The sequence below is a fragment of the Drosophila obscura genome, unplaced genomic scaffold (genome assembly GCF_018151105.1).
Source record: "Drosophila obscura isolate BZ-5 IFL unplaced genomic scaffold, ASM1815110v1 contig_150, whole genome shotgun sequence".
In the NCBI taxonomy this organism is placed as follows: Eukaryota; Metazoa; Arthropoda; class Insecta; order Diptera; family Drosophilidae; genus Drosophila; species Drosophila obscura.
In genome coordinates, this window is record NW_024542736.1 from 12,144,803 (window position 1) to 12,169,812 (window position 25,010).

General features: G+C 46.3%; 1 protein-coding gene across 1 annotated transcript; it reads right to left on the reverse strand.

Moving 5' to 3' along the window:
* Positions 1–2,738: 2,738 nt before the first annotated feature.
* On the reverse strand, positions 2,739–12,271 carry LOC111076649 (muscle segmentation homeobox). The gene is made up of 2 exons (XM_022370522.2): positions 10,540–12,271; positions 2,739–3,200 (listed from the first exon to the last, which is right to left on the reverse strand). The coding sequence occupies exons 1-2, from the start codon at positions 11,876–11,878 to the stop codon at positions 2,863–2,865; spliced, it is 1,677 nt and encodes a 558-aa protein (XP_022226214.2). The 5' UTR covers positions 11,879–12,271; the 3' UTR covers positions 2,739–2,862.
* Between the last annotated feature and the right edge of the window lie 12,739 nt (positions 12,272–25,010).

Sequence of the window (25,010 nt, forward strand, 5' to 3'; positions counted from 1 at the left end):
AATGAGTATTTAATATGACAGGCTCACATTTAACTTACAATGATGCTGAAATTTACTTCCTGGTGTTTGACAATGTAATATAATAAATATATGTATGGGTCCATAGTCTAATCAGAATGAGTTCCAGAACACACAAAAATGATTCAGATGCGATTTGTAAACATCTGCTTGTGTGCCCCGACATTGACCTAGCTTTTGCAGCTGATTAAGCTCTGACATTCAGACAGAGCCGATGGTTCAATCAGCTTTGATTTAGTAATGGAAATATTATTAAAAAAAACTGCAATATTTCTATAAATATCACGTAAAGAATTAGCTAAATTCATTGAAACATTTGTGGCTGAAACATTTCTTGTAATTATTAGCTTAGATTAGTTTTAAATTCGTCTGTTGACTGCGTTGCTTCGCTCTTCAATTTAAATAGTAACAAATGATTTTTGTTTTCCCATCTTTTCCTACTTATGTTATATATTTTTATTTAATCATCCACAATCAACCAGGGGAAAAACTTAAAAAAAAAGAAGAAGCAAAACTAAAACAATTTGAACAAATATTTGTTCACACCAAACGATGCTGAATTCGTGGAATTTTTTGTTGCTTATCAGCTACAGAACTGGCAAATAATATTTTAATTTATTTATTGAGCACACACGCACTTGCACACACACAGAAACACACACAGAGATACACTTGGTATATAAATCAAAATAACAAAATTATTTGACGTGTTGCTAGCGTCGCGACGTTCCGATTGCTGCTGCGACTGCTGCCGACGTCGTGTTATTTCCATTTGTAATTAAATTAATTGGGTTTTAATTCAATGCGATAAGAGGCAGAGCAAACGACAACGACAACAACAGCAGCAGCAGCAGCAGCACTCGGCTACCACTGACGCTCGGCCAATTTTCAATAACAAATGAGGGAATAAATGGAATTCAGATTCGTTATTGAACCCGGCCTGACACTCGACAAATCGCGTAGGAATAAAAATTATACCGCAAACCATTTGATAATCATTCAATTTTTAATCTTAATTCGACGATGGCACGCCTAACCTCCGCTCGGCGATGGAAGAGAGCTACGACAGTGAGACATCAATAAGTATACGCCATGTGGGCCACAGATGCTCCCCGTCCCCGTGCCACAGCAACCGCTTGCCTGATTAATTAAATATTAATTGCATGCTGATAAGAATGCTCTGTCGCTTCTGTTGGCCACAGTCTGAACTCAATCCAACACGATCTCTCTCTCTCTCTCTCTCTGATCGTTCCAGAAACATTTGATGAAAATAATACGCAAGAAAAGCGTGAAGTGCCACTGGCAGACGACTGGATGCCAACTTAATACAGTTGAAGGACAATGGCAGGACCTACAAATGTAGTTAATTGGCTGGTCAAATGATATCCTACTCCAATTGCACACAGCACTAAATGTTGATGTAAAACAACGCCACTGTTTTTCCCTTCTTAACTTGTAGCGGAGAGACTCTCAGGTTCAGCTCAACACCTCATATTATAGTTTAGCATGGTTTTGCAATTAAGCAATCGCTGTTACACAATCATTCAGCTATGTGGCAAACTTCACACTTTAATCAAAGCAATTTAGTTGTCTAGCAGCAAAATGAATGAATGAAATACCTTCAATGCTTTCCATAATTCCGCATTAAGAAAGATTTCGCTTGCATTATGGGGAAAGTTAGACAAGGAAACAAAGGAACATCACTATCAGTGCAGTCATTTACTTTCCACTGCTTTTCCAGCCCATAGCAATAGATTTTCCACGCCAGCATTTTCAACTAAATTAAAACCAAGTTTTGTGTTAAATTTTCTGTATAATTATATATTTTTTCAATGATTTTTTGTATGATTCTTCTTCTTCTGCACTTCTTGTGTGTTTTTTGTATTTCCTTTTTTTGACATTTTTTTTTATTTTTTTTGTTTTTTTAGGTTTTTTGCTTTTTAGTTTTTATGATTCATGTTTAAACAACTACAGAGGATTAACGCTATATGGTATTAATATAATATTATGCATTTATGAACTATGTGTATAGGTCTGTGGTATTAGGTATATTTAATGTATATTTAACGGCATAGTTTAGAGCTTTAGATTAGTGTAGTGTAGTGTAGTTTAGTGTAGATGCTTACAGGTATTTTTTAAATACATACATACGATCCATCCGATTCTTTTGCTAGACTGACTTACGCTGCAAATTACAAATTACATACAATATAATCAAATATCATTTTTTTAGTTGATGCCGTTTCTTCTTGTCTCTTCTTCTCTTGTTTAATGCTTATTGACTTGAGTTTTGCAAATAAATTAATTGTGTGTGTCTGTTAATTAATTTTGTGGCTTTTTTCTTTAACGAATTAACGAAATTTCAATGATTGCATTTACGTGCTAAGATTTATGTACAATTAGGAAACATATCTCTGCTTGCTTTCGCCTTGATATATACAAATGTTCGATTGGATATGGAACCAGCTCGCTATAACTACTATCTCTTTAGATCTCTCCTCTCGCTCTCGCTCTCTAGCTCTCTCTCTCGGGCTCTCTCTCTCGAACTCCCACTTATAGTATTTACAGGGTGCATTTGAAACAACATTTGGAAGTATCGTAACATAAAATGCGCTAACATCACAGCAAAATTTTGGGGGTTTTCCGCACGTCTCTGGCTCAGGATGAGCCTGTGCCGGCTGCAGCTTCAGTTCCAGTTCCTGTGCCTGTGCCTATGCCTGTACCTGGTCCTGTTCCAGCGGGACGTGGCTCAGCTATTTGGTTATCGGAGTGCCTGCTCGGGGTAGGACTATGGCTCGGGGCGCGTTGGTGGCGACCAGGGACGCACACCAACTGGGCCGCCACTTATCCCAAGTGCATCAGACTGGGATGGAAGTAGCCGGCCATGGCCCACTGGGCGCCGGGCGCTCCCCTGCCCAGGGCAGCCATCTTGATCTTCTCGATCTCAGCCTCCTGCAGACGCTTTGCCTTGGCCCGACGGTTCTGGAACCAGATCTTCACCTGGGTCTCGGTGAGCCGCAGCGAGGAGGAGAACTCCGCCCGCTCGGCAATGCTCAGGTACTGCTTCTCCCGGAACTTCTTCTCCAGCGAGAGCAGCTGCTGTGTGGTGAATGGAGTGCGAGGCTTCCGGTTGGGTTTGTGCTTGCGGAGATTGCACTTGATCCTAGGCGGTTCATTGGCATCTGGAGGGAGAAGAGAGAAGAGAGGAGAAGGTGTTGATTAGTTGATTGCTTAGATTTGTCCAATTAGAGGCGCACAATTTGCATGCAACGTAAATGCCGAGTGCTGCATGCTGAATTCTGAATGAAATGCTGTCAACGATTGGCTTTTGTTGTTGCTTCTGGCTGCTGGCTGCTGTCTCTGTCCTTGGCCTTGTCACGGCTAAAAGCGGCCAAGACAGCAGCGACGGCAACAACAATATACGGTAATTACTCCTTTAAGTGGCCAATAAATTTGCTGTCTAAACTATTTGTCAGACAAAGCAGCAGCCGCAGCAGCCGCAGCAGCCGCAGCCAGAGCGACGGGAAATGCATTCCCCGAGTGGTCCCCATACAGCATGCCCCACTTGATTCTCTCGCTCTCGCTCTCGCTCTGTCTCTCTCTCACTCTCTGTGCTGTTTCTCTGTCTCTGTTCGATTCTTGCAACAGCAAAACAATTTTAATTTGGGCATTTTGTTTTGGCAAACAAAGGCACAGAGCAAGAGCAAGAGCAAGAGACAGAGGCAACAGCAAACAGCAACAGAAAGAAACGTGCAATCCTTATAAAGACTGCAGCAGCAGTAGCAGCAGAGGCAGCAGCAGCAGCTGTTCCCTGCCTCATGCCCCATGCTCCCATGCCCCATACCCCAGCTCTGGCATTTGCCTGGAGTGTTGTTAATGAAAGTAATGAGCCTGCCATGAGGCTGCGCCAAACCACAAAGATGCAAATGGCATTTTAAAGATGCAGTCAGTCCGGGTCAGATCCCCTCTCCGTTTGAGGCACGCGTAATTTATTGAGCATTTTGTTTCGAGGCACAGCCTCGAGGAAGACATCTCCGCAGTAGCAATGCCACTGGCAGTGGCTGTGGCAGTGGCAGGAATCAAAATAAAGACAAATGCAAATGATATGCAACGCTTTAATTTTGCGCATAATTACACAAATTGAAATTGTCGAGTGACAAACGTGGCCAAGATGCCAACAGATGGCGGCCAGAGATGTGCACAGGGGAGCTGGGGGAGAGCATGCCTTTGTAATTGCTTTTTATGCCCTGCATCTGGGGAAATGGGGCATGCAACAATAACACAATAACAAAGGGCGGAGTCGTCATCAATATAGCAGCAGTACGAATATTCGTCCATATTCTGGGCATTCCCAAGACCCCAAAACATGATGTGTTCACACGCATTTGCTGGCACGTTATGTTATCGACAGACAAATAAATGTCCAGCCCGTCATAAGACCATAAAAATGCAGCTTACAGTGGGAGAGCCCAACTCAGACCGAATCAAAACTAAAAACTAATAATCATGTGGCTTCATTATGGAACTGGAACTGAAACTGCAATGGTGGGACGGGGCACGGGGCACGGGGGACGACTGCAGGCGATCGGCTCATTAAGTAATTAGTGTGACATGTCAGAGTTATGTTAATGTCCGATCAGCTGCGATGGGCCAGGCCAGGCCTTATCTGTCAGTGATATGCATATAATTTCACTTATTTGTGTGTTTCAGTTTTTCAGCTTTTCTGCTTTTCAGTCTCTGTATGCAGGTCGTAAAAGCATTCCGTATGGCCTAACAAGGTGAAACGAAATGTGAACACTCCGATAAAGCCACCAACTGATTCCGATTCCCATAATGAAGAGGCCACAAGCACACACACACACCACACACACACACCACACACACACACACACACCACACACTCATATTCATGCGGCAGCATTCAGAAATTTGTTACAGACTCGCAGACGCGCTCCGGTTTGGCCTCTATAAATATACAATAAATATATATTTTGTATATCTTCTCCTCTTCCTGAAGCCAGCTTTTTGCTTTTGGCTGCATTCTGTGTGAAGTCTGGGGCTTGTTTTGAGTTTTGAGTTTTGTTTGGTATTTTGTTGTCGCTCTTGTTGTATTGACCATAAATTAGCTGCTAAATTAGCATATAAACGATACGGACAACTTTTACAGCTCTTTTTTGTTCGTTGTCTCTGCATTCGATTTTGATTTTATGATTTTACATTACAATAATATTTATACAATATTTTGTGGCTGACTCTCGTGGTGATTATTGGGCATCATCCGTGGATTATTGGGCATCATCATTGTTGGCAGTCGTTGCATCACATGATAATATGCCATTTATTCTTTCAGCATTTCAGAGCATAAAACCTCCTTCAATCTTCGCCTGCTTTTGCTCCATTACGTACGATATGTATAATTGGTTTAGCATCTTCTCCGTTTTGTTTCACTCTCTGCAACATGTTTGTATACAATTTATTCATCTGCATTTAATTTGGCTAATTTTGAGCATGAGTTTTCACTTAAGTTCTCATTTCGGTTTCGTTTTTCATTAAATTTTAACAACTTTTTTGTCTCTAGACTCCTTTTGCATTTATTTTCAAAATTAATTGCTCATTTGTCGCTAAATTGCTGGAATGGGGTTTCCATTGCAGTTGCAACTTGCTGGCTGCTGGCTGCTGGCTGCTGCCTGCCAGAAACTGTAGCAAGTGAGCTGCATGGCCCCCAGACCCCCAAACACCCGTTTCACAGTCCAATCCGCAGTCCATTCCCCCACACGACTCCCCTCCTAAAGGCCTATTACAAAACCTGCAACAATCCAAGACAAAAAGAGATACAGATAGTGGGCAGAGAGAGGGATAGAGCGAGACAGCGGATAAGTCCACGCACGTCCAAACCCGAGTGCGAGACTCGTTTTCGCCTTTTTGCTCTTTTATAGGCATTGTATCTGCTGCTGCTGCTGCTGCTGCTCTGGCTGCTGCTGTTGCTGCTGGGGCAATACGTCGCCAGCATCGCCATTGCCAGTGCAAATACATGCCACAAACGCCAATTGTGACATTTAGCCTATGTTTGTAATGGATTTTCAATTAATTTGAGTTCTCCGGTGTATTGTAGACGAGACAACGTATAAGACTCGATACCAACAGCAACAAACAGCAACAAACAGCAACAGCAAATGAGACAGGCAACAAGCAATTGTGAAATTTACGCGTATCGTTTGGCGTTGGCAATACCAAAGTAATACCAATACCGAGACGGTGAGGGAGACAGAGACAGAGACGTAGACGTAGACCAAAACCGTATGCCCAAACCAATCTTGTCCCCATAGAGTGACTGGGCCGTGTCTCTATATAGCCGTCGGGTGACAACGCTCGATTGATTTGCGGTGCAAATTGCTGGCAATTAATTCTTCATTAAAGCGTTTTCGCATAGCAACTTCAGTTGGACAACGTTTTTGCAGTGAAAATCGCTTTTGCAATACAAAGAAAACAGCAAAAATAAAGGCAGATCTTTGGTTGGGCCGGATCGCCGCAGATCGATTGAGGCGCTGGTTCGATCGTTTGGCTAATGCAATTACACGCTTACGGTCAAACGGCAACAGCTACTCGAATGCTCTAAGGAGGCCTTCGTGTCCGTCCCGCGCTGGCTCTGCTCTGCCTCTGGCTGATTTCATAATGAAGGATTTTAATTAGCACCAAATGTGTAAAAGGTGCAAAAGAGAGCGGCGCAGCGCACACTTGTTTGTGTTTTACCAGATAAATGAATGATTATCTCCAGCCAGGGATCGTCTGATTAGGCTGCCCCCTCTAGGGACGGGGGAATCGATCCTTTTACACATGCATATATAGGGCCAAACACTTGCCGGACAAGTCAATTAATTAGTGAAGTGCGCGTCCAATAACCAGTTGGCTTAGATAACTCTAAGTAGTCCACTTCGGTTCTGTTCTGTTCTGTGCACTGCCCACAGGCAGGAGCTGCCTGCATATGCCTCACAAATGTTGTCATATTGCATGTGCATGTGCCGCCACTGTGGTTTTCGCAATGAAGTTCACATTGCAATCGGCTCTGGCTGCCTCCGGGCAAGATAAGCGCAAGCCCCGGAGATAGTAGTAGCACTCCAACCACGTGGGTTGGGCTGTGGCACACACGCATGCGCCTGCCACTGTCCACATATGTATATACATACATATTTAGTATAGTATGACAGGTTCCAAATGCTGTTTAATTACTCAGCTGCTGAGCAACAACCACAGCTACGAGTACTCACGAATACGAGTGCGAGGAGCAGCAGCTCAAATTAGTGGCACTGCCAATTGTCTACAAATATTTAGCAAATGTTTGCCGTTGTCTCGCATGTATTGCTCAGCCTTGCGGGGGCCTAAATATATGCATATAGTACTCGTATGCAGTGGGCTCTTCCCTACCTGCCCCCATACCACCGCATCACCTCCTTGGGCTGCTGGCTGCTGCTGCCTTTGTCTGGCTTCCTCCAAGTCCCTCCCTGACTTGGTAATTTAATGCAAATAAATTTTATTTGCCAAAACATACATCAAAATGTCTGCGCCAGCCACAGCTACCCGTTCCCCTTCCCCATCCCATCCTATGTGTGTGTGTGTGTTTGTGTGTGTTGCATGCAACGTTGTGTGGATGTGTATTTAGTACAGCTTATGCACGTTAGATGGCGTGCAGAATGCAAATATTATTTTAGCTTTTGACTGCCGTTCGCCGTCTTCGCTGGAGCCTTGCAAATGGTGTTAAAACGCATGCAACAGCCCCTCCCTTGCCCTCCCCTGCCCATCCACAATCCTCGCCAGATACTGCTCTTCTCAACCTCCAGAATACCCCTCTGCCAGTAGATACCCATACTCCGTACTCCACGTCCAGCCGGTGCCGTCTGTCAACGTTTAAATTGCTGCCAACCCGTTGAAAATTGCGTGTTTTGGGTGGGCGTAGCTGACATGCCACACCTACCGTTTTGGCCAGGTTTACTCCTTCTCGCTCTCACTCACTCACTCGGCTTCTGCTTCTGCTGCTACTGTGTATGTGTGTGTGTTGGCTTATATGTACTCCACGTATTTATGCAATGACTCCCAAGTTGTTGCTCGTTTGTTCAGCTTGAAAATTAATTTCAATAATGGCTGCCAAGAAATGCAGCTGCAATGAATGGTGGCTCGCGGTGCTAAAGGTACGTGACTTGACTGCGCTTGCAATTAGTTAAATTATGAAGGCACACGGGGAATTCGTTCACTTTTCAGCCACGAGAAAATTGAGTTTTCCCTTTGGCTGCGGATGATGGGCGGCCACACACACACCACCGAATGGCTATGCGTGTGTTCCAAAATCCTAATCGCAGACAGTTTACGTTAATAGGCCATGAAAAATATTACTAACCAAAAGAGAAGGGCCGACAAACGGTAGCGGATACCAGATACCAGATACGACTTTAAACGGAGTCCCTGATACATATATGTACATACATCTTCAAACGTTCAGGCAAGGCACTAAGTACCTAACACTTGACATAATGCGGCGGCAGATAGCCCTCGGCACAGGTCGCACAAGCCACAGGCAGTTGCAGTGGCAGTGGCACACACAAAACTGGCAAGGGGATCCGTATACGAATCGGGGATCGGGGATCGGGATCATCAGTCAGTCAGTCAGTCAGCGGCAACCTGCTGCGCTAATGAGACCTGCTGAGGCAGGGGCAGAGACGAGACTGTGCCAGTGGCAGTGTCAGGGGGGGGGGGGAAACAACCAGAAAAAAAAAACAGCTGCCAAATGAAACAAAGTGAAATGAAGTTGTATAGCAGTTGACAGCCAAATGACAAAATAAGCGGCAAATGTTTGGAATAGTTTTGTTCTTCTCGGTGAGCGAAGAGAACTCCAGTGGAAGACGATGATGATGACGGCTAGTGAATGATGAAGAGCCCACATTAAGACTGATTCATTTCGATTCAAAACTAATTTATGTGTTCAGCAATGCGTTGACATGATTTCCTATCGATTTATATATTTCAGAATTGAATTTCCAATCCACTTCGCAGCCAGTCATTAGCATAACCCTCGTATTACCCATAACTTCGGAGCATGCAAAACACTAGACGACGCCCTTTAATGACTCTTGCCCTGGCCCGGCCGCATTGACAGCTTTATAAACAAACAATGTGAGAGGGTCCAAGCAACAGCCACAACAAAAACAGGTACAATGGCAGCCGCTGCAAAAACGCTGCAAAATTTACACTTTTTTTTGCCACTGGTTTTTCCTTTGCTGCCTTTGCTGCCTTGCTGTGGTGTTTGGTTGGGCAACTTTAAAAGGCGGAAACGCAAAGTTCGCGGATGCCAGAATGGGAGAGTCGAGTCGAGTCGAGTCGAGTGGAGTTAGGTAAAGTTCACATGTCCGTCAGCCGCATCAAAGTGCGACTTCTTTGGGTGTGTGCACACTTTTTTGTGTGGGCCAGAGAGTGTGGCCACTGGCCAGGAAGTGCATGGCGCAAAGTGTGAACTGTGCATGCAGATACAGATCGCTTAGACTCGCTTCAATTAGTCTGGTCAGTCAGTCCGTCAGTCAGTCCGTCAGTCAGCCGGACTTTTTATGCGATTATTATTAGATTTTCTTTGGTTTGGGGGGCTGCTGGCTGCCACAGACCGGAAAACACCGAAAAAAAAAGGCGACAGCCAATGAATAATCAGACATAGCCAATTGAGTTAAATCAAAACCGACGCGACGCGACGCGACGCTGATGTGGATGATGATGATGAAGCGAGTAATGGGCCAAGCAATCAGGCATATTTCATTGTTTTATTTAAAGCATCACAATAATAATTGGCACGCACTTTGACTACAGCCGAGGGACGAGACCCAGCCAGACCAGCAGTCATGATCGTGCACATGGAGAGGGCGCTGGAGGCGATGCAGATGGGCGGCCATGATGGAGCACCCGCATTGGAGAGAGAGAGAGTGAGTGAGAGTCATTGTCGCCGGCGTGCCTCATCGATGCCAATTAAGGCGAGGGGCAGCAGTTAATTGAATTAAAATGCGACACAAAATGGTGCAGATAAAGCAGCCACAGCCAAAGACAAAGAGAAATAGAGTGAGAGAGAGAGAGAGAGGTGTGGGGTGAATACCTCCATAAGCTGAATCGGTTATGAATATTTTCCTAGCTCTGAATGGTATACGGAATATTGTTCAAGGAAACATTTCGAATTTCAGACTTAATTAAGCGAATTTATAGCCGCTGAAGTTTATCATTTGCCATTTGCCAAGCGGTTGAGTGTCAACGGGCTAAGAAAGTTGACAGGTGCCAGGTCTAAGAACGATCAACAAAATGGTATTGCAAAAGGAACAAGTTGAATCCCGCATGTAAATCCATTGTGGAAAAAAGTGACCAATAAAAACAGAACCGTAAACAGAATCGGTTAAGCAAATGTTTCCGGCCAATGTTTATCATTTCCGATTCAGACACAGCATGAAAGACAACACGTAAGACAACAGGAGAGTAACATTGATATAGGGCGACACTTACCTCCACCGAATCCTTGGCCCGGAAACAGGCCCGGCGGCCCAAAGGGCGGCATTTGGCGGGCGCCCGGCCAGGGCACACCAGCGCCCATGCCGCCCCAGGCTACTGCAGCGGCGGCCAGAGCACTGAACGGCGTCGGTCGGATGGGCACGTGACCGGAGGCGGCCAGAGCCGCCGGCGAGAGGATGGCCGATTGCATATGGGAGCCGTGATTGCCGCCGTGCGGCGACTCTAGCGACTTTCTGCTGTCGAGGCCGTCGGGTGTGGAGCGCGGCGAGTCATCGGCATTCATGTCCTCGATATCCACAATGGAGTCCTCCTCCTCGTCGTGATCCACATCGTGCTCGTGCAGCATGTCCTCGTCGTATTCCAATTCTGAGTCCGTGTGGCTGCCCAGCGGCGAGTGCCGCTCGTTCTTGGCGGGTGTGGAGCTGCCCAGGTGCGCTGTCCCCGCTCCTGCTGCCGAGGCGGCGGATGCCACCGGCGTGGAGTTGGGCGTGGAGCTGGTGGAGGCGGGTGGGGATGTGGCTCGGGCATCGGCTTGGGCCTGTGCCTGACGCAGTTGCGCCATCGCCGCTGCTGCCGCCGCCTGCTGGTGCTGGTGCTGTGCATGGGCGGCTGCTGCCGCATGGGCTGCGTGCAGCAAGTGGGCGTGGTGGGCTACGGCGGCGGGATGGAAGGCATGCGTTGGTGGCGGACCCGTCGCTGTGGGCTGTCCCGCCGGCGGCATCTGTGGTGGCGGAGTGCCCGCTGCACTGCCCTGGGAGAGGGGCGAAGTGGCGGCGGAGCTGGAGAGATTCGTGGGCGCATCGCTGGCCTGGTTGGTGGGCGTCCGCGGCCGCGTGTCTGCGAGCAGGGAGGCCACACTGAAGTTGCTCAGCCGGGAGGTGGTCTTGTGGAGGTGATGCGGTGGATGCACTGCAGCCAGCTGGAGTGCCGCCTGCTGCTGCTGGTGGTGCTGTTGCTGTTGCTGCTGCTGCTGCTGCTGTTGGTGATGCTGCTGCTGCTGTTGTTGTTGCTGTTGATGCTGGTGCTGTGCCTGGGCCAGGAGATGCTGCTGGTGGGCCAGCAGGAGGGCCGACGGCGATGTGGGACTGGAGAGCGGATGATGTCCGGCCGCATGGGCCGTGGGACTGACGCTGCCCATTGAGGTGAGGGAATTGGCCAGACTGTTGCTCCCACTGCTGCTGCCGCTGCTGCTGCTCCCGGAGCTGTTGCCCAGCGCTGTGATCGGCGGCACCGTCGGGCTGGTCATCGTCTGGCGCAGACCCGTCACTGTCATGCTCGTCGCTGTGCTGGTGGGGGCTGTCGCTGGCGCTGGCTTGCTGGAAAGCCTTAACATAAAGCCTTCAGGGTCTGTGGATTCAATGCGGGGCAGTTCGTTCACTCGGTTCGGGGTTTACTTATGGATTGGTTTTGGTTTTGGTTTTGTTTTTGTTTTATTCTGGCATTGCTTGCAATGCTTGCGGGGCCACAGAGATACTTTTTGTACGAGTATGTGTCGTCGTTGTGGTTAATTTGTTTTGATTATCGTTTAATTAATTCGCTCGTTCATCACACGCGCGTTCCTCAGATACACCTCAGATACATTTATTTACACGCACAGAGAGTCACCGTCACGTCGTCACACACGAACGCGCTACAACGCTACGCTGGATCTGCACAGGCGAAAGAGAAGCGGGAGAGACACGTCCTCTTGAGATCACGTCTGTTCGAAAAGTAACCGACCGTCTCTGCGGCTGCCTCCACTGTGGCTCTGTGGCACAACACAACCACTGTGTGCGCTGTGCGCTCTGCTCTGCTCTGCTCTATGCCTTGGTGGTGGTGGTGGCTTTTCAAACCGGCTGGCTGCCTGCCTGCCCTCGCGCGCTCTCGCTTGCTCTCCCTGGCTGCGCCATAAGCAGCGACACCATTTTTATTGGCCTAACTGTTTCGCTGTTCGCTCGCTCTCCCTCTCTCTCTCGCCCGGCCGCTCTCTCTTGCGTTTGCGTTTTTTTCTCGCGCTGCTGCTGTTGCTGCTATTTCTCCACTTTTCTGCTTGCGCCGCCTTCTTTTCGACTCTATCTCGCTTCCAGTGTGGTGAGTTTTGGATAGAGACGGCTATAGGCGGGCGCACAGTAGCTGTGCCGCTCGCACGCCTAATTATTATTGAATAATTCAATCTTTGGAGCATTTTTCCTATACGAATGGGCACTCGACTCTCGACTCGTATATGTTTTTCTGAGTTGTTGCTGCGCGTATTAGCATTTTATAACAAGCAGCGGCCAAGTCCGTCCATTTCCACTTTGGTTTTTTGCACTGTTTTTACTCTGGATCGGCTTTTCTTTGGTTGTTTTCTTTTCTTTTTAGTTTTTTCTGTTTGGTTTTTGTTTCTTCCTAATGCCTGCCGTCTCGTTCTGTCGCGTCACAGCTGCGGCTGCTGTTGGCATTCATGACTTCATTTGAGTGCTCGGTAAATGCTGCTGCTCGGCAAATGCTGCCTGTCAACGTAATTGGCGGCGTCGTCGCTCCGTCTGGCCCGGGATGCTATTGCTATTGCTGATGCTGATGCTGTACCCCACTCCCATAAAGGGAGCCAAAATTTAATTGGTACTCCGTGGCGTATGAGCAATGTCCTTAGCGAAAATAACAATATAATAAATAATAAGCCCATCATTATCATGGCCGAGCATCGTCAAAGTCGACGGCACGGCACGGCAGCGGTAGCGGCATTATCGCAAAGCTGCAATCTCGGTCAGGAAATTATGTTTTTTTTTTTTGGTCTCGGTTTCGTCTTTTCCCTTTTATGTCGCTCCTTCGGTGCGCACAACGCACCTCAAAAGATAAGCCATAAAAATCGTATCTGGGACCATAAATCGAGCCATCCTGGGCTCTGGCAAATCAATCACATATACATATACAAATGCCCAGATGCACAGATACAAATAAATGTGAAATATGCAAGAATATAGTAGAATTTTGAAACACCCCGGCCCCGACCCCAAATAAGCTTTATAATGGGATTCGCCATAAATTGCATAAAATGGAAGATTTCCTCAAGGTTCTCCCACTCTCTCTTTGACAATTCTCTTTGCCTCTGTGTCTCTCTTTCGCTCGTTACTGTTTTCCTGCCCCACTCTGCTCATAATTTTACTCAACAAATTAAACTCATTTTAAGGATTATGATGTGAAATTGTTGGCTTGAAAAGTTTTGCCAGCCATTGTTCTGCTCCTCTTTTGTTGGAGCTTTTGGTGGGGATGAGCGGGAGCAGGAAGTGGGTGGAGGAGAGGTGGCTGTGTGGGCTGTGTGGGTGTGTTGGCGGAGTCTTTCTGGGGTGAAAGTTGGTGAAAGGATTGTAATGGCAATAGAGAGTGGCAGTGGCAGTGGGAGTCAAATAAAGAGCTCAATTAGAACAGTTGAGGGAGGAGAACGAATGCTGGGAGCTCATTAGGCAGCTTAGGAATGGAAATTAAAAATTGTATATTATTTGATATAATCTTTTATTAATTTAAAGGCGGAAGAAATAAGGGAACATTTTGGGAGTTTGAAATTAATTAACACATTTTCAATTAATTTAGCCATGCGAAAATAAATATAAATATGCCAATTAAAAAAAATATTTAGCTATCTCTGGCAGCGCGAATTGTTTAAAAAAAAGAGATCTCACAGAAACGGAGATTAGTTCAAAGCTCCACTCAATAATCCCATTTATAATCTTCACACATTTACCATCCACTCAATTAACAAATGATATATGTATGTATTTATCTTTACCAACATTTCCAGCGCCCCCTTTTCACACCCCACACGGCTCATCCTCATCCCCCGCATCTGTGCACTAATGAAAACATTTCAGATCTCGGACAGTTGAGCACTTCATTATATTACGAATAGACCCAACAATTCCGCTTTCTTTTCAATTAAACATTTTCAAATGCCAACCAAATGCGATGATAAAGAGGAGGTGGGATGGATAGCTGGATGGATGGATGGATGGCTGGCTGAAGGCCCTCTCCCTCTGCTCATTAATATTATTGTCTTCATCTCATTTTCACAATTCCGTTGGCCCGTTGGCACAAACAATTATAGCCAATTACAAATATTAATTTCTCAGACGAAGCACGTCGAGAGTGTTTCTTTCATTTTGCTCTGCCTCTGCCTCCGCCTCCAACCATCATCATTATTCATTGCGCTTTGAAATACGCAAATGAGAGCCGAAAAAAAATACGTATATAAAAACGAGGCGCAAATTAATTTTTCAATAAGCATCATAAGCGAGTGTCTGCCTACCCCTCTTATACGCCATCCAACAGACCAAAGATGAAACGACACCGGCAGCGGTGCTGCCAGTTGGCCAACAACAACAAGTCCACGCTTTGGACCAACTTGGCCAATTGATAAATGGCCGCCGCTTTGGCTCTGGCTCTGGCTGTGTCTCTGACTGCGGGCCTCTGTCGATGCCAGTGCCAGTGCCAGTGCCGCGTCCAAAAGCGGCTTGTATGTAAATGTTTTGATAGTTTTTCATAATTTTTCGGAATTTATATTTCTCTCGGTCCAAATCGTGTTTGATTTTATTTGCCGCGCCGTCACTTAGAAGCTGTCCGCGGGGCTGGAGTGGGGGGGGTCTCTCTCTCTCTCTCTCTCTGTCACTCTGTGTGGGTGTTGCATATTTATGTGGGTCGAGTGGAACTTTTTTTTTCCATCAATTAAATGAGAATTTTGTTGCCGTTTGCTGTGTGGTGTTTTATTGTGCAATTAATTCGGAATTGAATTGCATAATTGTTTGTATCCGAGAGTGAACAATTACCCAGCCAACAAATTGGCCATAAAACAGTTAGATCTGAATATATATCATAGGATAGATAGTTATAGATCTATCGGGGGAATGCTTCTACATTAGTTTACTGCAATTAATTATTAATTTAATTAATATACCACCCACTTTCCTTGATGCTACACATTTTACTTTTTTCTCAAAGTGTATTCCAAAGTGTAAATCAGATCAACAGAGGACTACAGTGTACACCATGCCGGGAAAGCAGCCAAGCGGGGCATAATCAAAATTTCATTATCCCTGCGATGCGTTAAATCGCTTAAACAGGCCAAAAAGCGGAGAGAATCCACCCACAACCAACCAACCAACCAACCAACCAACCAGCCAGCCAGCCAACAAACGTTTGACATGTTGACAGTGCCGAAAATGTGGGGGGAACGAGCGAAGGACGAGGCTGGTGCGAAATTTACTCAATAAATGTTATTGAGCCAAGGCACGCAGGATGAACCAAGCGAACGAGATGGAGCGACAGACAAAGAGAGACAGAGAGAGAGAGAGAGAGAGAGAGTGGTGATGGAGTGGGAAAGGGAAGCTTCTGTGGGGTTGTTTGGTGAGTAAATAAACCATCCCCCTGCAGCACACACACACACACACACAGCAGTCTCTTTCAGTGCGGTTGTCAGTCAGTCATTTAGTCACAGCGGCTGTTGTGGCAATTGCGGCTGCCTCACACACACACACACACGAGCTCACACACATGCATACAGCTGTATGGATAGCCCTGCTAAACGGTTGGGTGTTGATGGCCCGGACCCGGACCCAGCCCCGACTCCTGCTATGCTTCTGGCACGGTACGGCCCTGATGATGGCGCGCTCGTTTATTGAATTACATCCGCATGGCTGAGCATTTAACGAGCTCTGGCTCTTGGGTGTCGTTTTGCTGATGGCGTAAATGTTTGCCAAACAACAAGCAAATAAATAAAGTTCTGATTTGGCACTGATTGCCTTGTCGTCATCGTCATCGCCCACGTTCTCGTCCTCGAGGTGGTTTAGTGGGTGGTTGGTTGCCACAGACCTTCAGTCCTCTCAGTCAATCAGAGTCCACATTGACTGACACTCGCTCTGGCCCCTGCCCCTGCTGCTGCACATCTTCTACCCCATTTTGGCCACTTTGCTCGCATAATAATTGCCAACCGATAGCCCGACGTGTGTCGCTTATGATTATCATTCTTTTTCCTTTTTTTTTTTCTCATTTGCTTGGTCTCTGCCATTTTTATTTATTATTAATTCATTTTGTATTTGTTCTAGTCGGTGTGTACAGCATTGTTCCTACCCTAGAAAAGTTCTTATCTTCATTGCCGGCATTAAAAGCGATAAGCGTAGGACAGGCAAAACTCCAGAGACACGCCAAGCAACCCACCCACCCTGAGCCCTATAAAAATGTAAATCAAATAAATTTACCTAATATCAAATTTCCCCTGATCTGCCAGCAGCAGGCTAACAAGGCTATGCCACCCACTGCCCTGCCCACCCGCACAGCTTTTTACCCTGATTCCAAAAAGTTTACACCCTCTTGACGCCACTCCTCCCCGGGCAGCATCATCATCATCATTCACGCTCATCCTTTATCCGCTCGTTTAACAATCGTTTAATAATTTAGCCTGGTAAATAACACTAACACTCCAATCCAGGACCAGACCCAGGCCCAGGCACAGCCGCAGGACGAGACCCAGCCCCAGTCCCAGTCCCAGCAGCTTCCTTGGAAAAAGGCGTACAGTGTGCGTTGGTTGGTTGTCTGCTTGTCTACAGTGGAACAATATGCAGAACATGAGTGGCCTTAATGGATTGTTATTTCAATGGAAAATCCGTGTATGTGGATTTCATGGGATTTTATAAACTCTCATGATTCCTATCAAGACTTCTTTGAAAACAATCAAATGCACTAATCAATGGAATTAATCTCGTTTGCATACAAATAGTCTATCGGAATACTTTTTTCTTTGGAACTATCACTCTACCAGTTTCGCATTAAAAATTAGATTTCATCCTAATAAATACAATGAAATAAAATAATAAATAAAATAAAATTTCGCCCACAAATCTTTCCTGCTTAGAAATTTGAGCACTAAAATGATTCAATTCAAGCATCGCGCTTTTTTTTTCTATCCCAACGAGACCTACCAATTATATGATTTATTTTATATGAAATATTTCTTATTGAACTTCCCATTAAATTCGTATTTTGCAAAATCTTAATTAGTCGCAAGTATCTGTGGGATGGCAGGCCAATTCCTTGAATTATTGACTTCTAAGTGGCATCTCTTGCTTGTCCCACTGTGCCTCACTGGGCCCCTCTCTGTTTGCTTTATCCTTTGCAGCATATTAGCTACTATCATGCGCCAAACCGCAACCCCCACACACAAAGACCTCCCCATTCTACGCCTGCTCTTGCTCCTGCTCTTGCTGATCCTGGATCTGCTGCTCCCCTGCAAAGCAAACCGAAAAGCCCACGGAGCTGGTGGCTGCTGGTCGTTGGGGCGGATACTTGGCTCGAGTCATTTAGCCATTTAACTTTGGCTTAATTCAATTTGCAATTTTTCAAAAGCCTTCGGCTTTGGCTTCGGTTTTGGTTTTTGGCTGTGCCTCCGATGGGTCCACCCGGGATGCTGTGAACGAGATACTGCTGGGCGGGTAGGGGTAAGGGGTAGGAATTGTGGGGGAAGCATACGCTTTTCAAGCGTTTTTATGGGTTTCTGCCTTTTGGGGGTTGACTTTTGTAATTTCAGCCGGCTGCTTCCTGGCGCAGGATGTGCGGTTCTGTCGCCTTTTATGTGCCCCCCACCCCTCGCCAGCCTGGTCGGGGCATATACATATTTACTTTCTGGCTGTTTTCTCTCTGTGTGGGGTGTGCAAAGTCAGCCCTGTTCTTGGCCCCCGCTCTGACGCTGTCGCGGCCCTTGGCTTTATTTGTCGACGCTTGGCTAATGAATTTTGATTGTTTTCGCGTGGGGGGAGGGCGGACTCTCTGCTCTCCATAAATGGATGGGGCTACGGCTACGGCCCTACCCCCGTGTCGATGCTGTCGGCCGCCCTTTGTTTCGCTTAATTACAACTTAATTGCGCTTTATACGAACAAATTTTCAGCTTCCCATAAAGGAAACAGATTCAAAAGATTCTTTGACTTTGTCGCCGGCAGCTAAAATCAAATTAGCTAAATGTATTTATCTTGTCAATTTGCAGACGCGATTGCAACTGCAGCTCCACAGATCCACACAGATTCTTCTATGTACATATATCCGCAGCCATAGCCATAGCCATTGCCAATCAAATACGATCCCAGGGATGCCTGGGATGTGTCCACATGTCGGCCAGTGCCGACCAGTGCCGAGCAGTGCAGTGCTGTGCAGTTCATTAGGCCGCCTCAAGTTGAAGTTGAAGTTGATGCTGAAGTTGAAGTTGAAAAGTTGCTAAAATGTTTACAAGTCACTTTGCGTCGATATTCCCCAGCGTGTCCCTGTGCTCGCTTTCAGAAGCTCCAAAACGGAGACAGACAAACGCTCTTACTGTTCTGTTCTGTTCTTTTCTGTTCTGTTCTCTGGATAACTTGAGCTCCAGTCCATGACCACTACGACCACTCGTTCCCTGTCCCTGTCCCAGGCCCTGTTCCCGGGTCCCGGCCATATCAATTGTTTGTTTGCCTTAGATCTGGGCTCCTTGGCTTGGCACATTTGTTTGTCAACTGCGTAGCCAGCCGCTGTTCATGGTCGCTGGCTTTCGTTGGCTTTCTGCTTTGCACTGATTGCACTTTGCACAAGGATCCTGCTGGACTGTCCAGGCACTCCACACGGTGTGCAGTGGCTATAGCTGTAGCTGTAGCTGAGGATAAGGCTTCGCTTCTCGCGCGACGCACATAAAGTGTCATTCCGTAGCTGCTAATTGACATCGCACACAGCCGCCAGTCCAGTCCAGTCCAGGCCGCCTTCCCGCATTCGTAAGCCAACTGAAGCCGTTTCTGTAGCCGGACTTGCTCTTCAAGTAGAAGTTGGATCTGAAGATGGAGCTGGCTGTGGCTGTGGCTGGGACTGGGCCTGGGGCTGGACAATTGTTCTCGTCGTTGGCTGCTTCATTGATGCGATTTGAATGCGCGCGCGGCGCGTTTTGATACCCTCTCTAGAAAGGGTACTGCAACTGGATAAAGGTATTTGTTATAGCAGGGTTAGAAAGATCAATCTCTATGATTTGGTTACCAAAATATTCCAGAACACAGTCGCATTTACAGCACACAGATTGTCTGTCTTGATTTCACTAGCATTTCGTTGCCTTGCACATCTTCTGCTTGAGCTGTTAGGGTATACACAATTCAGCCTGTCGCAGAGCCCAGGTTAGACCATTTAGATAGAGCTTATTTATAGAGCCCGGTAGCTGTGGCACACACACTCAAAGTGTCGCAGTTAATTGGCAAATGTGAGTCAAAGTTTATAGAAAAGATCTGCCACAACAATTGGCGCGCGTTGCCGCTTTGAAGTCATAATAGATGTAGCCAGGTTTGAGTGTATTCAATGGCTTCTGAATGGGCCAAGAGCCAAGAGCCAAGAGTCGGGCTAGTGCCCCGAGTGGTCAACGGAGAGGAACAGAGAGAAGTGCCGACTTCAGTGACAGAGGGGCACATAGGAGACACCTGACAATGCCGGACCTCTCACTATGGTCATCAGATCTTTCAGTTGCTTTATTTGCATGGCAAATATTGACGCTTAGTAGTTGGAACGTCCCAAGACCCAGTCGATGATGACGACGGCGGAGCAAACAAATCATAAATACTACACTGAATGCTGCGAGTGCTGAGAGGCAGCTCCATCTTGGTCGTGTTTGGTAAAGTAATTGAGTAAGTGGCGGCGGCTACGGATGCGACGGCGGCTTTGGCTTCAACATGGGACTTGGGTGACTTGTCATACCCATTAGCATTTGTTTGTGAAGGTGCGGGCCGGGTTCGGGGATCGGGGATGGGTATTGGGTATTGCGGCCGCCGCAGAAGCCGCAAGTCATACGGCGTAACACAAATGCCACATTAATTGTTTCAAGTTGACGACGACGACGTCGCTCGTCGTTCGCCGCGGTCGTTGGTCGTCAGCGGTTGCTCTACAAATATTTGACATAATTTTCAAGTGGCAAGATTATGACGCATTCACGCCAGATCGCCAGATCGGTAGAGTTGGCAGAGTTGGCCGAGAGAAGGGAGTATACAAGGGAGTAAGATGTATGGTTTCGCTCAGGGAAAGGGAGATATATTTGCAGTCAACTTAGCTGGCTGCGATCCACTTGTGTGTTCCAGTTCAGTTTCCAGGTTCCAGTTTCCAGGTCCCAGCTGCAGTTATTAATTGGTATTTAAAGTAAAGAATAATGTTAACTCAAACAAAAGAGGACACCACAAGCACTTGAGTGTCCGCTCCTTGGGAGAGGACGACTGCGTCTCGCCTCATCCATCACATCACCCACAGTGTCTCGAGTGCCGCGATTGCAGGTAGGGAGTCTCAGTCTCAGTCCCAGTCCCAGTGCCAGTGCCAGACCCACTCTCAAGACAGCTGGGTACGCTCGACTCTCAAGTGCTCAAGTGCGCGGCCCAGAAGGAGGGCGTAGTTGGCACGGCAGGACACTTTTTGCACACTATTGGCACTTTTATTATTTTCACACTCGAAGAAATAATTGCATGCTGTGCGCTTAGCCCAAAACTAAACTCAGCCCAGACGCTGAGGCACCACACCCTGAGACGAAGCCAGAGATACAGCTACAGCTACAGCTACAGCCTTGTCCAGAGTCGACACCGATACCGGGCCAGACCTCGTGGCAACTTTATGACACTCGCAACGCCGTGGCAGCTGTGGCCAGATCGCACCGGACCGTACCGGGCCAAGCCTAATGGTGGACACCAGGCTCGAGCCGTTAAACTGACTGCCAAAACATTCAATAAATATGTTGGCTCATATAAATTATGGCGGCTAATGAACCCGACTCTCCCTGACTGTGGTGTGGTATGGTGTGGAGCAATCCTAGAAACTCGAACAACCGAATATCAGTATGTAGAGAAAACTCAAACAATATCGACACAATAAAGCGCAGTTGCATCTGCCACTAAATGCTGCTCGCTGTTCGCTGCTGTTGCACGCTTATCAACCGCCACGCATCTCTAAGATTTCATTGGAAATTTACTATATCAATAGCCAAGGGTGGAGACGACACAACAATGTCGACACTTGGGTAACCCAGCAGTCCACTCTTAATAGGGAAGGAACGCAACGTATGATCCGCATTCTCCATCCATTTTCAGTCCGGACTCGGCCTCTGTCTCTGTCTCCGCCTTTGCTTCTGCCTCTGGCTGATTGAAATTTGTGAGCTACTTGACTTTGGCTTTATGGTCCGCTAATTAATAAAGCCTCTGTCAGATGGTCTGAGCCCATATGTATGCATGGGTGGGGGGGAATCCTTGGCTTATGTGAACAGAAGTAGTGAAACTTGAGTCGCTGCTTAACGGACACTAAAACAGATGGTGGCCAAGCAGCTATCAAAGGATTTTCAACAGATGCTTTATCATTTTTAAAGCCAACCAATAATCTATAAATACAACTTGATAGTTCATAAATTAAATATATTTAAAAGAATTTTCTTATGACTTCCAATGGATTACCATTTCCACAGATATGCTATGTCTGACCTGTAATAAAATCCTGTGCAAATTTCCCATACATTTTTAAATGAAAATCAAAACTCAATCAACCTGCAGATGAGTTGATAATTCATCAAATTAACAATTGATTTTGTGTGGATTTTCAAAAAGGTAAAAAGAAAACAAAACACCACACTACAAAAACTCAACTGGGAATTAGAACCACTTCAAAATCGGATTGGCTTTGGCTTTCAGCAACAAACAGAAATCGACCGAAAAATATCTTTTAATTACCACGATCCCAATACTCTAAGCCGAATAGCCGAACAACAATGCCCCAATAACAATTCCCTACTTGGGCAGAACTCAGACAGCTGTTTAAGGACACAGCGCATTGCAAGGGATCAATCAAAATGTGCAACTTGTACGTGTAAGTGTACGTGTGTATGGTCCATAAGCGCATAATGCTGTTTGCACTTTGACTTTCAAATTGGCTGATCCCCATGCCCATCCCCATACCCATACCCCTGGCCTGTCCTGGCCTGGCCAACAAAGAGCCTAATCCTGGTAATCCTCTTGTAGGCGAATGCTGCCTTTTTGACACTCATCAAACGCCTGAAAGAACTCAAGTGTGTGTTCCCTTCGCTTGTCTTTGCGTGTGTGTTTTTGCATACAAGAACGGGTATCTATGGGATTGTTTTGTTTTTTCTCTTCTTTTGGGAAATTTCTGTCGAAATGCATAGAGAAGAGAGATCAAACAATTGGCCTGTCAGCAGAGATTGGATGTCAAGGGAGCTGCTGTGCTTAGAGGGAATCGCACTTCATAGTTGATCCATTCGAGGCGCATTGTCATCGAAGAGTTCATTATTAAATCATTTTTCGGTTGCCTTTTGCTTGCCAGACATTTGACACGTGAGCTGGCCCACACACAAGCACACAAAGAAAGAGGGACTGTGGAGAGAGAGGAGGATATATGCATATAGAGAGATGTCTGAACATTTGCCAGCTGAACATGACTCGAATAAATATGTTGATATTCATATGCAGATTTCCAGAGGCGACAACGACAGCTGACAGCGTTTCTGCCAATTACGGAGATGAAAATGCTTAACATTCGCCCCGTACATTTACTCTCTGCTGCAATCAATTAATGATCAAATGTTCCCATTCCAAATGCAAACATAATTGGCTTGTTGTTTTGGGCTGTCTCGTCATAAAGCCAAAAATAATGAGGGTGAAGAAAACCTCCCGCACAAATATGCGCGGGCCAACAGCAGCATCCCAGGGATTTGGCAGGAACACACACAACATAAACAGATAAACAAATGCCAGACGATGATACCCCCGATAAACATCTCCATAATGAGACGACAATTCAGGGAGATCGTCTGCACATATGCTTTAATTGCAGATTGTTGCCAAGGACTCGGCACTGGTCAGTCCTGACAACTTATGCGGGCCGAGCACATTTGCTGTGAACACCCGTTCGTACAGCGTTTAAGTGCCAACAAGCAATTGACACAATAGCCAGCCAAAAGTCTGTTGAATTGTGAAATATTATGTATTGGACAGGGGGGAGAGGAATGCCGCGCTGCCCGCCAGTTGTTGGACAAACGCAAACGCCTACAGAATTGGCTGGGCAGCAGGCTGGGCCTGTATCAACTTTTGGGAGTGACCAAAACAATTTTCAAATTAAAAACCACTAAAGATGCAGTTGACACGCTTCATATATCAAAGAGCAGCAGCAGCAGCAGCAGCAGCAGGAGCCGGGTCGGGCCAAGTCAAGCACCTTTTTGATTTCCGGGAAAAGCCAGACCCGGTCCGGTACGGGCCTGGTCCGGGCCTGGTCCGGAGGCGTTAAGACCAAACACTTGGCACGCTGGCAATTAGATGCGCTTCACTTGAACCTATTTAAAATACAATCGAAACAGCGCTCCGCAAGCCAGACCCCGACCCCCGACCGCCGACTCTGGCAACGACTTCCACTCACAAAAGAGGTGTAAAATTTTGTCTTTTTTGTTTGCTTTTGTTTCGTTTTGTATTTCGCAACGGCCAACAATGCCCGGCCACTGATAGAAACAATGGCCACGGCGGCCAGAGAGAGAGAGCCAAGGATGCCAGACAATGCACCGAATCCGAATCTTGCCGCTGCCAAAAGGTGCAACAAAAACAATGAGCCAGCATTGTCTCGGCTGAGGCAATAACAGATCCAGAGCCAGAGCCATACCCAGCCCAATCGCAAGCCAAACCCAACTTAAAAATACAAAAATAAAAATACAAAAACAAAAACTAAAACACATCTCGCTCTGCCTTATCAAAACATATTTGTTTGTAATATTTTAAGTGTGGTGTGCAGGCGCAAGTTCAATAAACCCCAGAGACCAAAAAAAAACTCTCAACTAATTCAATGAACTAGGGGAAAATTATCAACAATTTTCCATTAGACCCGCGGGACCGACTGTCCCTATCGGACAAAATTAAAACATAGCGCTTGTAATTGGCCATAAAAAGGATAACATCGCTGACAGCCATTTGCCTTATCGCCAAACTAGAAAGGAGTTGAAGACTGAGACTGCGACGGCGACTCCAACTCCATCTCCCTTCAAGTAATTGAGGCTGTCGTCGTCGCCGTCGGTTGTCCCCCCATCTAATCAGCAGGCATAACGCTTGACTAGCCCCCAAAATGCTTATCGATACACACACCACACGCACCCCGGAGTAGTGTAATTATGTGGCAGAGATAACCCTTAAGTCGAAGTCGAAGTCAAAGTCGCTGCCTGACTACATCCATCCCCCAGGCAGACAAATTCAAACTCCGAAATAGCCAGAGTTTGGGCTGACAAGATTTATAGACTTGCTCTTGACAATTAGCGCTGATAACTTTCGGTTTTAGTTCGATTTCATTTTCTTTTTGTTTTTTAGATTATTATTTTTTTTTTTTGGGTATTTTAAAATTGAAATTGGCTGTCTAATTTGGTGAGTTACTGCGACGGGTTCAGAAAAGCAAAGTAATTATTAAATATTAGGAAAATCATTCAGGCATTGGAAAATATGAGTAACAT

Bases quoted from the DNA above. Each gene is read 5' to 3' on its own strand.
- LOC111076649 (XM_022370522.2), bottom strand. From the start codon at position 11,878: ATGTTAAGGCTTTCCAGCAAGCCAGCGCCAGCGACAGCCCCCACCAGC. The intron at 3,201-10,539 runs GTAAGTGTCGCC...TTCTCCCTCCAG, and splicing joins GGGCCAAGGATTCGGTGGAG to ATGCCAATGAACCGCCTAGG.